The sequence below is a fragment of the Gavia stellata genome, chromosome 9 (assembly GCF_030936135.1).
Source record: "Gavia stellata isolate bGavSte3 chromosome 9, bGavSte3.hap2, whole genome shotgun sequence".
In the NCBI taxonomy this organism is placed as follows: Eukaryota; Metazoa; Chordata; class Aves; order Gaviiformes; family Gaviidae; genus Gavia; species Gavia stellata.
Window position 1 is genome coordinate 22,248,144 of NC_082602.1, and position 16,676 is coordinate 22,264,819.

Consider the following 16,676-nt stretch of genomic DNA (forward strand, 5'->3'; position numbering starts at 1 on the left):
GAATTCTTAATTTTCTTAATACAGCAAGATGCAGAACTACTTGAGTTTTTTTACAGATTATTTGCTGTTACTGAATTTGACCAGCTGTTAAGTAGGAGGTTGTCAAGAATTAGTTATGACAAGTAGTAAAACAGTTTTCCACACATGCTAAACAAATGTTTTATATAGATTCCAAAATGCTTTTTTTTTGGGGTGGTGGTGGTGGTGGTGGGGTGTTCTTTTTTTTTTTTTTTTTTTTTTTTTGTAGTTGATCCACGAACTTTGAGAGCTCAGTATTGAGGTGCTAAGTGAGGACTACATCCAACTGTTTTTATGCCCCTTTAATTTGACATCAGTGTTTTGATACCATAGCCTATTTGATTTGGGATTTTTAAGAATTTTTGAAAGGCTCTGCTAAGCTAAAGAAATAGCTATTTTTGGTAAAGGATCACTGTCAAGTAAATGTCTTGCAATACTCTTCTGCACTCAATTTTTTTATAATATCTTCTTTTCAACTTCATAACATTTCATTTTCTTTCTCACTAGTTTTGTTGATTTGCATTTGGCATCATTTATAATGGACAAGGTTCTTTATTATATAATTAAATGAAGAACTGCAGGACAGTTTAGGTGAAATTATATTAGTTTACTACAACATACTGTGTAGTGTATACCTATGCAGTTTTAAAAATACTTAGAAAATATTTTTATGAAATATAAACATTTGTTGACTGTTTAGAAAATTATTTTCTCCTATATACATAGATAGAAAAAATATATATAAATTGCAAATTTGTAGAATATGACTTACTTTTAACCAGCTTATTCTTCTGGTTCTTACCTTCCTCCCAAAATTTAATGGTAAACCTAACAGAGATAAGTTACTAAGTGTAATGAGTGATTGGATTGTTTTGTGAATCAGAGGAAGGCTCTAACTCTCAAAATATACTTTTAAGTAGCTACAGATGTATCCAGCTCTGTTAGTGACTGTGTCCTTGGGCTATGGAAATTTGACTCTCTAAACCATTTAAAAGTCATGATAACTCATTGAGACAAATTATGAGCAATTAAACTATTTTCTGCCATAAACAAGCATTTGGAGTCTTGCCTGAGAATAAACACGTGGTGAGAATAATTTCAGTAAGAAGGGACTGTCTCAGTTGTCAATACCATCACCTGCAATCACATAGTCAGTCTAGTTTAAAAGAGTCCATCAATTATGTATTTACCACAGGTCACAGTACAGTTCCCAACCTTAGCATCAAATTCTGTAAAAAAAAAAAAAAAAAAACCCAGGGCTTACAATTTTCACATATCAGAAGAAAAAAAAACCCAAACAACAAAGCATATCTCGGGCATTGGTGACTCCACTAGGAGAGTGGTTACTAGAGAGAATTGATGGGTGATGATAGGAAGCATACTTTATTAGACCTCTGCAGTCTGAACTGGAGAAGAAAGAGGGCAAACAGCTTTACATTGACTCACTCTCTGGCAATCAGTTTTACGTTGAATATCTGAGAAAAGCACAGGAAGTAGACAATTTCTAAGGTTGGCAAGAAAGATGAGAAAAAAAATGAGACACCAATTTACTCCTTAAGGAAAGAGGGGTGGAGGTGGGTGGGGAGTTGGTTTGGTTTTCCCGTCTTCTGTTCTTGGCTTGATGCTTTTGACTTGGAGAACACGGAGTCCATTTTGGTGAGATTAAAATTTCTTTTTTGCTTTTTTCTTTGTCTTTTTTTTTTAACTTCTGTCATACTGAACTTTAATAACATGCCTCTAATGGGCCATCACATCGATTTCTGGAGGCTGCCTGTACGAACATCATTAATTCTAATATCTACAAGGATTTTTTAGTAAATAGTCTGGTGCCATTTACACAGAGGAGTATTTGAATTTCTATCAGAATATTTTGAAAGATGCGACTTTTTTGTGTGTGGACCTGTTTCTGGAATGATTTTATGATTGGAAATTAGCTCATTTCCCTAGTTCTGTAGTTGGTTAGCCTTTCAGGACTTTTCAAACTGCATAACTAAATCTTCCTCCATTACTCAGCAGTGATAACTGCTGAAAGTTGTCTATATGTTTGCATTGCCAAAGAATCTGTGAATCATAAGCAGAATCTCAGACAAATGCTTGTGACAGGTAGACTGTACCTGCCTGATTAAAAGACTTTGCTTCCTGGGCTTTCACAAAAAGAAAAAAATAATCTGTAGTTTGATACTGTAAATTCTGTTTATAGCAAGATGATAGGAACAAAAGGTATGTATGATGCACATTCAACTAAATGGTCAACAGCTAGTAGGGACTTGTGGACAAATCTTTTATAATTATAAAATACTTCAAAACAGTATGAAAGAAAAGTAATGAACGTAGCTTAAAACTCATTTTGAATATGTAAACTAAACGAAGTGAACTAATCACTGTGTCTAGAAACTTAGGCATAGCTTGAGATTTGTTAAAGTTTTCATTCTATTTTCTCTTCTTAACTCTTCTAAATGACTTAAAGTTTGTGGTAAGTGTAGGAAAACAGCAGAATTTGATCTGAAAGTTTTTCAGAAAATGCAAAAGTAGCTTATTCAAGTTACTTGTGGTAATGCTTTATTCCAACAGAGAGCAGCCTTTGTTTTAAATCACAATAAATATGTTGGGGATACAGAAAAAACCAAATATATTTAATAGGGTTATTGTATACCGTATTCCAAATCTGTAAAAATTACTCCATTTTATGGTTCTTTGTATGGTGGTTATTTACATACATTGTTGCCTTATGTAGATGTACTTGCTAGTCTTAGCATTTGAGTGTTCAACATTGCTAAACCTTTGAAAACTGTAGGAGATGGAATCTTTTCCAAAGAATTAGATTTTTAACCAGGAATCAATAGAACATATAACAGCATCAGCGAACAGACATAACATGGTATATGTAATTACATAGGATATATGTGCTTTGCCAAAAAATACGGGGACCATTCCGCTTTTCTTATATTTTTTGTTTTTAAAGGGGAATAAGTAAGTATATGGCTATTTAGTTATAAAATCCTTCTGGATAGAGACACCTGGAGTTTTTACAGTGATGTTACTTAGACCAGGTCAAAAGTAGGTGAAAGTTAAGTTTTAGCTTGCCTTAGCTTACTTTGTGATAACATTTCAGGAACTTGTCTCCACTGGGTTATTGCAGCAGACAGTTAATGTGAATTGATTACCTGTGTTATTTTGATATACAAGTGTTGGGATTAGTTATTCCACTGTTTATTCAAAAGCAGTATTTTTTGGCAGTGAACTGTGACACCATAGAGTAGGTTTATGTGACTGGGTGATCTTGATGCATGTGCAGTTGCAGGGTTTTAATCACTGGACACAAACAGAAGCAGACAGCCATAACCATTAGTGGTCCATCAGCCTAATTATTTTCTGTCACATAGAAATCTGTTGTTTGCATATTACATTAAAATTTCAATAGTAAAACTTTGTTTTCAGAGATTTGTAAATTGATCAATTTAAGAATGCGCTGAATAAAAACTATAAAGTTAATTTGAAGAAAAAATGTGCTTTTGAAAAGGAAGTATTACTTTAAATATGTGTTTGTTGCTACTGTGACTTTTAATTATTTTACACTTAAATAATACGATCTTCATATTTTACAGATGAAAGCCCAAAAGCTGATAAACCCAAAGTGGATGAGGAGTGTGATGAAAATGAAGAAGATAAAGACTATCACAGGAGTGACCCACAGATTGCTATTTGCCTCGACTGTTTACGGAACAACGGGCAATCAGGAGATAATGTAGTCAAAGTGAGTAGTAAAGATAATCTGTGCTGTTGTTATTATTGGCAGAATAGCATCTTACAGGAACCAAATCATTTTATAACCATTAATAATAGACTTTAATGTGGTGACCTGTCTCCACTTCCACACTTATTTAGTGCTTTTGTTTGAAACATTTCAAGGCATCTTGGAATTTTGTAAAAAATACAGTTTCATACAGCAATCCATCTGTGACAGTGGATTTTTTTTTTAATGGATTACAGTTTTGTAGTCTACAGCCTTGGTGGTGTATAACTGCATTACACAACAGATTATTACAGCATACCACAGAGGTACTTAAAAAGCTAGCTGTAGGTGAGCTGCCTCACGCTTTCAGGATTGCTGTCTTACCAAGCAGCATGAAGCTGCTTTTCAGATATGTTGTGCACTGAATGACTGGGATCCAGATCTTCTGAGCTGTGAACCTGATTCTGACACTGATGTGTTGTCTGTGGCCTTGGGCAGGTCACTTCCGTCTGTAAAATGTGTAGGGTAATACCTGCTAACTGCTGAAGGGAAGATTACCTAATGGTATTGAGGCTAGAAGAAAGTGTTTAGAAATGCTCTTAGATTTTAATAATATTTTATTAAATTACAAAGACAAGAATTAAAAAATATTAAAAATTTGTAAAACAAAACACTACTTATATTTTCTGTGTACTGTGTTACATGCATAATTTTAGAAGTTTTTGCACAGTAAGAAAGTTTTGATTCAGCAAGAAAACATATGTATGTGTTATCACTGTTTGTTTATGCTATATACAGTAAGAAATCTGTATCTCCAACACCATGTAGGAGTTTCAGATTTCCAGCTTTCCTGTTGAATCAAAACTATTAGGTTCTGGATCACAGAATCTGTGATGATAGATCACATCTCAGGTTTATAGCTTCCCTCTATTTTACCTAGATTATCTGAGGATGTTTTTACATCCTTTTTCTCTCAAGGACCGAAGAAATTCTAAGAAATTTAACATCTGTTTGACCCCCAATGTTACTAACACAGACACTTAGATTATTTAAGTTCTGGGACTTTTTGTGGTTTTGGTGTGGGTTTTTTTTTTTTCCCTTCCTTCCTTTTCTATCATTTGGAAATTTCTTTAGAACCAGAGATGGGTTAAATGAACTTGTTTGTCATCTTGTAAATTTTGCAAAAAGTGAACAAAAATGAACCTATGGTGCCATTCTGAATTAGAAGAGAGTGCAGTAAAATTGATCACTGGTTGAAAAAAAAAATCAATTACAGCTGTTCTTGCATTAAAGATTGCTTACATGCTCTAAAATTTCTAACATGGTTTTTCTGTTTTGTTGCTGTTGCTTTAGGGTTTAATGAAGAAATTTATCCGCTGCTCTACTCGAGTGACCGTGGGAACTATCAAAAAGTTTCTCAGCTTAAAATTAAAACTTCCAAGTTCTTATGAGGTACATTTGAAAGAACAATGCTTGTGTTTTTATTTCCCTGCAAAGAATTAGTTTTTTATGAAATTTAATCATACTTGAACTTGAGAAATATTTTTTAGCCCAGTCACTGTGTACTGTTCAATATTCCAAGTTACATTTTCTGCCCTTAAATGAGAAGTGATAATTTTATCACAGTGACTAAAGTTGCTAATCAAGGAACTCATACAGTTCTAGTAACTTCAGTTTGTTGCTTGCCTGTGAAGGAACAGATACGTTAGGTTTTGATATTTTTACGTAAAAAATAAATGCTTTCTCTTTCCTCATGGCTAATAAAAAAGTCCCTTAATACAGTTTTGGGCTAGTAGCTACTGGGGAAAAGGAGAAATCAACTAGACATACACAAATTACTCTGCAGTTTCATTTTCTTTAGATGTAAGAAACTATCCAGTAATTATGAAGACATGAGGAGCAATACCATTTGAATCTTTCCAAATGCAGATACTTTTTTTGCACCTTCTCTGGAATTAGGTAGAATTTGATGGAGAGAGGGTCTTTGCTCCATGAGTGATTTGATTTTGGCCAAGACTCTTCCCTGGGGGACTTGCTAACGTGATAGAAGTTGTGATGCAGGATGGAGTTGGGAAGCACGAGATTTCAGCCTCTGCTTTCCCTTTTCCCAGGGATACAGGAATTTTGACCTCAGCCAGACTATTTCTTCAGCCAGTTCTCTTACAGGAGTCAATGACTCCATGAACTGCAGGCACAAATGGGAGCATCCCAGCTTTAGTCAGAGGTAGGGCTGAGTTAGGTTAGGTGCACAGGTTGTTTCGGAGCTATATGCAGGAGTTTGTCACAGTATCATGACATGCTGACCAGTTGTTTTGATGTCATTTGGTTTTGTTAATTATGTTAATTTAAACTGTCTCTGGCACCTTAATGTCTTGTGTTATGTAGTGTCTGCTTACTTCAAAATTTTGACCTTTTTTTCCTCTAAAAACCAGAAAAGCATTATGGCTATAATAATGAAAGAATTTTCAAATATTTTCAGTGGAGGGTGATAGTAAGATGCTATAATACAGTTTAAACCAGTCATTTTTCAGAGAAGATCATTAATTTTTTTTTTTTTTATTTTGTCTTCAGTTAATGAAGAATCATGTTTGTACACTCAGAAGAGCATTTTTCTTGTAATTTATAGCTATTTCTGAAGTAATTTTTTAAAATTACATTATTATTTATTTTTAAAAATGAAAATTACAGAACTTCTGTTTTAAATCTTTGGGTTTGACAGAGCGTTGATGTAGCAAGAAGGCCTTCAAAATACAGTACAAGGGTTTCTCTTCAAGCAGATAGTGTGTAGTATTGATAAATATATGGAGTGTATGTCTACTAGTGATTTTCTACCTAGTTTAGTAGACTTTCTTCTGTCCACACCTTAATTGAAAACACAAAAGTGAAGAAATAAAGTGGAATACTACTATTGAAAATAGCAGTGTAGTTTATTGTCAGTATGTTGTATTTATCCAGGTTGGATATACATGTCTGATGAAATTATTGCATAATGATAGGAGTTGAGGGATTAACTCTCAGAGATTCACTTAGGAGTTCATTTAGACATTAAAATTCTGCAGCCCTTTGTCTTACTGTTTGTTCTGTTGTATTTTAAGCTGGATGTACTATGCAATGGAGAAATCATGGGGAAGGATCATACTATGGAATTCATCTATATGACGAGATGGAGACTAAGAGGCGAAAACGTAAATGCTGTTACATTATTAATAAATGGTGTTTTGGTATATTTATTATAGAGAGTATACATGCTTTCACAGCTTGGTCCAAAATATATTCTGTGACCCTTCAAAAACCCCTTATTTAAAAATGCATTTTGCATGTTTTCTGGATTTCTTATGTTAAACCCTATGAGTGAAACCCTGCAGCACATACATGATGCAGATTCTGAAACTTTAAAGTAGCAGGTATACAAAGTTTACATGCAACTTCTGCTCTGAGGTTTAAGTCAAGTATCTGAAATCCCAAGCACTTGTTCTTTTTCTGCAAATTTGCTTTTAGTGACCTTTTGAGTTACAATAGTTGGGGAATCTGCATCCAGCAGTTCTTTATTAAGAGTCTGTTTTATTCAGGAGCAAACTGAAAGTGACACTGAAAAATTATTGGAGAAATCTAATTGTTTTATTACTGTTTCTGTTAATACTACACCCATATTTCTTTTTAGATACGCTGTATAACACTAACATCCAGATAACACAGCTAAATGGATTTTCCTTGCTGCATGTGTGTATTTTACAATTGCAATATTTAACTTATTAAAAGACATTTCTTTCAGGTCTGATATTCAGTTTGATTTAGTAGCCCTTATATTGCCTTGTATATCTAATTTTTTTTGTTAAGTCATATCCCCATTTCTTCTCTTTCTTTTATACATTCGTTTGTGTGTGGCTGTTGATTGTTCTTCACTCTTTATTGCTTTGTAGTATATGCAGATTTGTTGTCTATCACTACCAATGGAGGCTATATTGGAGTGCAGCTAAGGTTAAGCACTTAACATATGTTAATGTACGGATCTGTAGAAAACTCCAAACTTTCTGTACTCTTCCCCCCCCCCCCCACGCTTCCTAGTACTCAGAATAAAAAGCACTGGGTCACGGACCGAGAAGACAGAGGATTAAGCACACTGTGGAGTTAACAATTCACAAGTTTCTTAAAGCTTTACCTTAATCCGAAGGGGGGCAAGGATAGATTTTGACAGGAATTAGGGGAGTTAATGTATATAGGCAAGTATTCATTAAATTTGAAAGTCATATTGCACTTAAATTTGATGAGTGCTGAAACCCCAATATTGGACCAATAAGGGAGCTTTAAGTAGCATTTTTTCCAATACCGCCTTGAAACCAGTGGGTGTTTGTTTGGCTTCCCATGTTATGTTTTTGTTAGCATTGGCTGTACTATTAGGAAATGTTGAGGCAACAACTTTAGTGATCATGGAATTCTTTCATGGCATTTAATTCTGCAGCCCCTGGCTACAAATGGCCTTTTTGCAGTTGCATTGGTTTGAAAGCAACAGTAACTATCATCTTGACAAAATGGACATTATTTTTACAGGTTAAATTTTTTTTAAAATGTCAGAATTATCGTTTTTAACATTAAGTGAATATAAGAGTTGACAACTCTTGGTTAAATTTGTAAATTGTGTTTACATATGCATGGTATAGTTAGGTATGTGTTCATTTTTTCCTTTATGTAGTTTTAAATCACTCCCCTGAAGTCAGAGATGGCAAACTAAAACCTGTAAAAATTACATTGTGCTGGTAATAAATCCAGTAACATCTGGGCTTCTCTGATTTTGGTTTCCCTAACTGTGTTGGGTCTTGTTATAAAACAGAAGTTGTGATGGTAATTAATTACCAATCTCTTCTTTTGTATGAAGATCCAGTAAATCCATTATCTCTGTCTTTGGTACTATTCACCATGAGCTTTTACTGGCATACCTGTGGACCTTACAAGAGGTAGAGTAGTAAAGGGAAAATATCCATTTATTCATTAGAGAATTATTTCCTGTTTTAAATAAGTAAATTAATTTTAAGCTTTACATTTGAAAATTTAAAAAAAAATTAAATGGTGAATGTATATGTCCAGCTGTGGATGCCTCTTATCTGATCAGACAATCATCTCCTTCGCAGTTTCGGTGTCAGAACTGCTCATCTTCGCAAGTCTGCTCACAGGATGGCACTTTTTATCAGGTAAGAGGCACTCACGACTGTACATACTACAGTCATTAAGGTCTTGTCAGCACTTCAATTATAATCCAAGCTGTGGAGTTTTTATAATTCCTCACTACAAAGTGCTAAAACTCTGAGCGAGGCCTGAGCATTTTCATTCATTCAGAGAAAGCTTTACTGAATGAATAAATAGAATCCATTCAAAAGGTTTAGGGGTTTCTTTTACTTTACATTAGGCCATTTATCTTTTTGTTAGAGAGATATCATTTTGTGGGCTGATATCTGCATCAGTCTGGAAGGATTATCTAACCTCTTCCTGTCTCATCCTTCTAACTAGTAGCATTGGGCAGTCACTGACAAGGGATCAAAACTGAAGAGTGTGAATCAAAAGAGACTACATTGGTGTCATCTCTTTATGGCAATTTGTATGGTTTTTTTAATGGAGTAAAGAAATGTTAGATTTTTTTTAATACTGTATTCCTTTCACATCTTTCAAAATTAGAAATGGAATAATGCCTTATCTCTAGAATATAACAAGCCAAAACCTCCAGAACCTGCAAACTGAAGTTGATTTCTAAATTTCATTCATCAAACTGGTTCATACCTGTATGAAATAATATTTCAGTTTCCTCATTGAGAATTTTGATTTGAACTAATATCTAAAAGTTACTTGGGAAGTTTGAAATAATATTTTTGCTTGAGCAAAAAATTAAAGTTAAGGCTAGAGGGTCACTCCTCACTATGGATGGGAGTGACCTACTGCAGTCCTGCTTACTTCAATAATTAGAATTGTTCCAGCATAGTGCATTTTATTTATACAGTTGGTTTGTAATTTTGTTTGCAAAAAACACTGAGCCTCGCTGGTTTATATGGCAGTTTCAGTGAGGTGACTGCTCTGTCTCTGCCTGTGTGCACTTCCAGTTAGATACTTTTAGAGACAATTTATATAATCAAAGTAAAAACATGTGAAATAGCATTTAAATAATATGGTAGTCATACCCTATGCAAAAAAAATATCAGAGACCAAGTAATTTATGGTACTACAAATACATGTTTGTTAATTGCACATGCAGACTACACATGGTGCTCCCTGTCTTCTCTCCTAAATGCTCCTGCTACTGTTGAGTACCTCTGGTTTTATGTTTTGATTTCTCTGCACTCCAGTTTGTAAATCCCCAGCAAGTAAGATCACATTTAGTTCTGGTAATCATTTCACTACAATGGCATGGAAAGTTTATTAATCTGTATAGGTCTCTGCAGTGATATCTTTCTTTTTTGGTCACGGAAGTTCATCTGTGGTGCATCTGAAGGATGCAGTAAAATATTTCTGGTTTTAATGATTGCTTCTGTAATAATTCTTTATAATTCCAAATTTGCAATAAAAAAAAGACTTAAAATAGCAATGTTCCTCTGCCCTGTGGCAGAGAGGTAGTTAAGCCCATACAGTTGCTTGAAGTGAAGAGGAAAACGTCAGACTTAAATCAAATGCTGAGAGACTGAAAAAATAAGACATTTAGTAAAATAGAACTTCCAGCAACAAGTGCCCAGGTATTCCATGGCACTTTCTGGAAACCCACCCACTCTTCCCTCCTGTTCCACAACAGTTTTGTCCAATTCAGGGATCCAAGCAGTTGATTTGCCTTTCCCCGCCCCCCCTCCCCCTCCCCCCCCAGTAAGAACTAATAAAAATGTGTCACTAAATCTGAAGTTGAGGAGTTTGGATTTGGGGGAGAAGTTAGCCCTCATCTCTCAGAAAATCAGCTGACAGCAATTTGACCTGATCTTTTTTTCTTTTTAATACCAGCGTAGCCTGGTTCCCATTAACTAGTGCTGACTACTAGTATAGCTATGGAACCTCCATATATATAAAAATCAAACAAAGTACATCATCTATAAATGGATGTTGTTTTAGAAAGTACAAAATTTCAAGATTGCTCTTCCTCAAACACAGCAACACAGAAATAAGAGGAGTTGTTTGAGCATTCCCAAGTATTTATGTCGTAAAACATATAAAACATGAAATATATAAAAGCAGATACAGGAATTTTATATTAATGACAAATAACTGCAACTAACTGACTTAGAGGTTACATGTAGATTTGAAGTACAGGTACGGATTTAACTGTGGAAATGCATAGAATTATTTCATACAAATAAAACTGATTGTCATATACATGTGTCTTAGGGATAAGCTCTGGCTATTCTTAAGGCAATCTTTAATTGCATTTTCTTTGTATTCTTTATGAATTATGTCTTCATGTTTTCTTGTCTGTTTTTGTTGTTTTTCTCTTGATTTTGTTTTTAGTCTTACCCTATGGTACTTCAGTATCGACCTAGAATTGACTTCGGTTAGACCAAAGGTCCAGATCCCACTGAGATGAATCCTGCACTATTTGTTTACCCATCGACAGATTGCACAATGAATGGATGTGCCTGGATTAGGGGGACACAACCAGAATTTCAGCATGCAAATAAGGACATTGTCTTTCTTAAAATTGTCAGTTGCATCTCTGTTGTTTCTATTAGAGCAAGCCAAGTGCCATTCTGCTACTGAAATGTGCATAAGATATTTGTGTATCTTAGGAGTGTGCTGCAAATCATAGCCAAAATCATGACGTGTACAGTCAAGAGTCAAAAACTATGGAATATTTTTGCTTGCGTGTTAGAAATTTTTTCTGGTCCTAATATTGATTACACTAGCAAAATGGCAGAGTGCTCATTCCATGTGGTGTTGCAGTTTCACACACTTACTATTTTACTGAATATTGTTGTTTAAATCATAGAGTACTGTACAAATAACTAAGGATTATACCTTGAAAATATTTTGTATAGAAAATCTATTTAGAAAAGTGGTGATTGGGCCACTACCTTTTTCTTGATAAGCTTCTCATGGGTCCAGGTATAGCTCACTCATGAGTGTGCAACAGTCCTTTTTCAGTGAATGAAGACTAATTACCTTTAACAAGAGATGTAGAACATGGTAATTCAAAACAGTAATTTTAAATCTTCTAAATAGATTCTGCTAGTATTGCTTAAAAGCATTGCAGCCTTTGTGATTGCACTTTTCTATGGTTTCCCTAAAGATTGGAATTTGGGATACTGGCTATTTTTGGAAAATGGCTTCTGGTCAGATTACATTTCTTCTGATAAAGCCTCCATAAAAAGGAAGTTAAAAATAAAGTAAGTCTCTATGGAACAAATAAATTTCACTGTAAGATTCCAACCAAGGCGAAATTTTACATAATTACTGCCTTTCATAGTAAGAATTTCCTTTTAGGATTGGTTGGAGGTATGTAATATGCTAAAACAAAAATAATATATAGCTTTAATTACTTTATGTATCTCTTGTGATGATCTGGAGTTTAGAATTCATTACAGAAATTTTCATTCATATTTCCATAAAATTAGAGGTCATGCAATACTGAAGATAAGCAGTCTGACCAAAATACCACCTGAGACCTGGTGGTGCTGGATAAAAAGAGATTGTTCCTTAGGTATTGCAAGTGTAATGGTTCTAGTATAGAATGTTTATTGAGGTTTCTGGTAATGTTGCAGGGAGCATAGTAACGCATCTGTTTTCTGTAGTCTTCCGTTGTCTTTGCTCTGCTTAAAAATCAGTTGAGTTTTTCACTTCAAACTCTGTGGAGATACTTGTAGTTCAGTAATTTCTACTTAATACGCACCTGCTAGTGTTGTAGATAACTATTTACTTTCTTATGCCTTTTGCATACAGCAAAAAGGAACCAAATGAACTTTTCAGAAGCTACTGTAGAGTGAAGTAATCATACTTAGATAAGAGAAAATGAAAATTCTATCTTGGGATCAAGTATAAAAGATAGATGCAAGGCTGTAACTCCTTTGTAAATTTTTGTTCATGTACATTAGTATGTTTCTGTAGGAAAAAGTAGCACGTTGTGGATTAAAATTGGCCCCATTAACGTTAGTAGGAGTTCTAACATTGATGACTTGAGGGAGGAATCCATATATAGTTGGGTTAACTTCTACCACTGCACTCCAAAGCCCATATGACATGCAGAAATAAAGATGCTGTTGGCAGCAGTCTGTTTAGGAAACCTGCCATTGCAGGTCAAGGTCGCACATATTGTGCAGATGCCAGTGAACCTCGGGAAGCAAAATGTTTAGGAAGCTGCTGCTCCCTTCTGCAGCCATAGTGTGCTGACTGGTATAGGCGCTGGTTTGCCCACACTGCAGATGGGAAGGGGTGTACGTGCTGGCTGCAAGAAGCAGTCGTCTTTTTGCCCACCCAGTCTATGATATGCTACTTGACAGAAACAAGAAGATACTCCATGTAGGGAGGGCTTTTCTCCTCTGCAGAGTCTCTAGGGAAAAATAGATGCTTTGTGTATGTAGAGGTCCTCCTCATGGAGCAGCTTGGAAGAGCAGAGCATGCATTCTAATTGAAAATCATTCTTCTCTTTAGTATATACAGTTGTTTTGTATGGTAGAAATAGGATATTATTTGTAAATATTTACATGCACATACAAATGACACCTTACAGTTTTTATATATTTCACGTGTTTTTATACCAGAATTTTCACTGTAGATTCACTTGACATAGAACGCCTGTTTCAGTTTATCACAAACCTAATGGTAGTACTCTTAAGCATAATTTCTGCTTGGTTCAGGGGACAATTTTTTTCTCAAAAATTGTGCTTGCTGTTTTGACAAATTTGAACAGACTTGTTTTAAGAAGAGAAGAACACATTATTTTTAATCCATTTTCAGTTATCTTACACAGAAGTTTGCATCCACCTAACAGGACCTCTGAAATAGGCCTACTTTGTATTGGGTTCTGAATGGCAACTAATAGAAGATTTGGCTGTTTAATGACTTTCTGTATTCACAATTTGGAAAACCATGAATTCTCTTGATCAGAATTGGAAATCGGTTTAATTAATGGTATTTTCTTGATGCAACTTAAAGCTAGATTACAGAAGGCAAATCTTCATCTTAAGCATGGAAAATACTGACAGATATGTTTTAATGTTCCCAGCTGAGAATCATGGCATTAAATGCATATGATCTAGCCACCTACACTTCATGCATTTCTGATTGGATGGCACAGTGCCTGAGCGTTGTTATAGTTTAATAGTTTTTGTAGCAGTGAAGTGCCAGTGAAATACATATCTTAACTGGGCAGCTTGTGTAACACAGGCATTGACTTTTTTACAGGAAATTTCTCTCCCGTATAGTACCTATGTGCCATGTGTCTACAGATATGCATATTTAATTCATTTGTGCCAATTAAGAATATCTGAACAGCATAGGAACATGAGAATGCATGTACAGATTCCTGTGTGCCAAAGTTGGAGTAAAGTGAAATAAGTACCTAAGCATTCCATTAAAACTGCACCATATGCCATCCTAGAGCAGATTGCTGTATACAGTCACACTTTCTGAGCATTTCCATGACAAAGTGTCACCACTGCATGTTTGTAAAGAATAGGAATATAAAATAAGTGTTGCTGCCACTGTGTTTCTATGGCTTTCCCATATTGGCAGTACGTAGCTGCAGAGGAGTAAGACCTAAAAAATTCCACACTACTACCTAACCTTGCTGTCTCTTATTTAGCACATTTGATGCTTTTTTCTCCCCCCCCAGTGAAAAACATGTATCTGCTTATAACTCTGGGGTAACTCATTAATGAAGGTCATAAGCAACTTTTTGTTGAGCATAGCTGTATGCTGCATTTGTCTAGTAACAAACTGTAAGCTGGATTTTACAAGCGAGACCCTATAATATCTCAAATAATTTGGAATTAGATGATTAATCAAGAAATGTATCTTCCATCATGCATTACTACACTGCTCGTAGCTAAGGGTCTAGTCCTATAAGCATATTTTTATTTGAATGAAATACCAAGTAAGATTACTACAATAATCTAAGTGACGCATCACTATAGTAGTTACTGTTTATATCAAAGCTTCTGGGATTTAGGTCCTAGGAGTATGCAGCGCCGTAAGTGTATTGCGCATACTCAGCTAGCTTGCAGTTACTATGCAAAAAAAAAATTTCTAAAAAGTATTTTGACTTTACTGAAAATGTTATATAAAGCAAAGTGCCTGATTATTAATACAGAATACTTTCTAAGCCCGTTATTTGCATTTGGCAGGGTAATACTTGCTTCTGTATTTTATCTATGATCTTAATATTTTCAGCAAGAATATTTCATAAACATGCTGTATTGAGAAGCTTTCTTTCATGGGAAACAAGCAGAAAAAGAAATGTATTCTGTTTAGATAACTTAAAATTGAAAAAACCTATCTCAGTAGAAACTATATGAAAAGAATTACTTTTATATTGACATTCTTTCATTTTCTGCGTGAGGAACCCTTGAATTCTGAATCTTAGTCTTTTTTCTCCTTAGGCTCCAACAATTTGACTTGGACTTTTCTCTTCCGCAGTTATCGTAAACAGTTCCAGTATATCTGCAGGAGAAAAGAGATTGATCACAGTCCCTTTAGATATAAACTAGGCTCTTGTTCTCTGCTGCAGACAAAGTGATAGTCCAGAGTTCCATCTCATCTCTTCAACGTATAATTGTTAGACATGACTGTGTGAGAGAGGTAAACAATTTTCCTCCTCTGCTCTTTTCTAAAATAACAAAACAGGCCAGTGTTTAGTCCTTTAATTGAACCAATCACTGAGTTGTATTGTTCCATTTGTGGTTTTTTTACATTTTCATATCACTGAAGACACCAAGAGGCATTCACTCCCCGGAAAAAAATATTCTTGGGAGGACTTGCAGCAAAAGGAATAGCATCCAGCTCAGCCAGGTACTATGTCTGGTAGACATATTAGAGAACAGATAGTTGCTCAAAGCTGGTCTTAAGCTTCAAAATAAACAGTTTGAGGCCTGTTTATAGAGGGGCTACATAAAATACTGGTCAGTTACATGGACTGATCAAACTCATTTTTATCCTGGAAAAGACCAAAGGCAGTTAAGACTTATATGCCTGTCCACAGCAAACACATAAACATAGAGATGCTTAAATCAAGAGCTTGGTCACTTAACCTAGACAGGTGGAAGGCATCTGTTTGATTCCATCAAAAATGCATATATCAGGCAGGATATTCCTCTCTCATTTTGCTTCATGCTATGTTATTTTATTATTTATCTCAGTTAAAATGTCTGTTCAGGCACCCTGGGTCCTGTAATCAATTGCAGGTTCTTAGACATCCTTTGCCCATTCCCGTACACCACCCCATTTCATGCCCAACAAGTAGAAACACTGAGGAGTTATAACGGAGAAATTGCATGAGGAGTCAGCTCATAGGTTTGGTTTGTCAGGCAGCTTTCATGGATTTCAGTAAAGTTTTCACATTTCTGTATTTTGAATCCTTTATAGCCAGTTTGAACAAGGTAATGCTTCCACAAGCTGTTCAGCTAAAGACCCTTGTTTGAGGAAGGATTGCAGTCTACTGGAGCATGTTCCAGGATGGATTCCAAGACACAAGGGGATTGATTCACCCTAAAGGAAATGTGAAAAGCTTCCAACTGCTCATTTACCACTAGTTTCATCACATATGGGTAGTCTGGCCTTCAGACCTCAGCTGAAACATCTTTCTGTAGGAATGTCCTCCAGAAGATGATCTTACAATGTTAATGTATTTTTCTTCGTAAGCAGATCTACACTGACTGTAGATCAGATTACAACATTAGATTTCAGAATAGAAAAATGATTAACTAATGAATTCCTGACACATTCTTCCATCCAAGGTATGTGCCGTAAATCT

The 16,676-nt window shown here is 35.1% G+C and overlaps 1 protein-coding gene across 2 annotated transcripts in view; it reads left to right on the top strand.

Annotated features, from left to right (window-relative positions):
- The window catches only part of PCGF5 (polycomb group ring finger 5), a 29,603-nt gene extending 17,029 nt beyond the window's left edge, over positions 1-12,574 (top strand). The window contains exons 5-9 of one of the 2 annotated variants that reach the window (XM_059820924.1): positions 3,624-3,772; positions 5,105-5,203; positions 6,847-6,936; positions 8,878-8,937; positions 11,222-12,574. In XM_059820924.1, the coding sequence (XP_059676907.1) occupies positions 3,624-3,772; positions 5,105-5,203; positions 6,847-6,936; positions 8,878-8,937; positions 11,222-11,269 (446 nt within the window). In that variant the 3' untranslated portion in view covers positions 11,270-12,574. The remainder of the gene's footprint in view (positions 1-3,623; positions 3,773-5,104; positions 5,204-6,846; positions 6,937-8,877; positions 8,938-11,221) is intronic. The other variant, XM_059820923.1, reaches the window with a different exon arrangement.
- Positions 12,575-16,676: the final 4,102 nt, after the last annotated feature.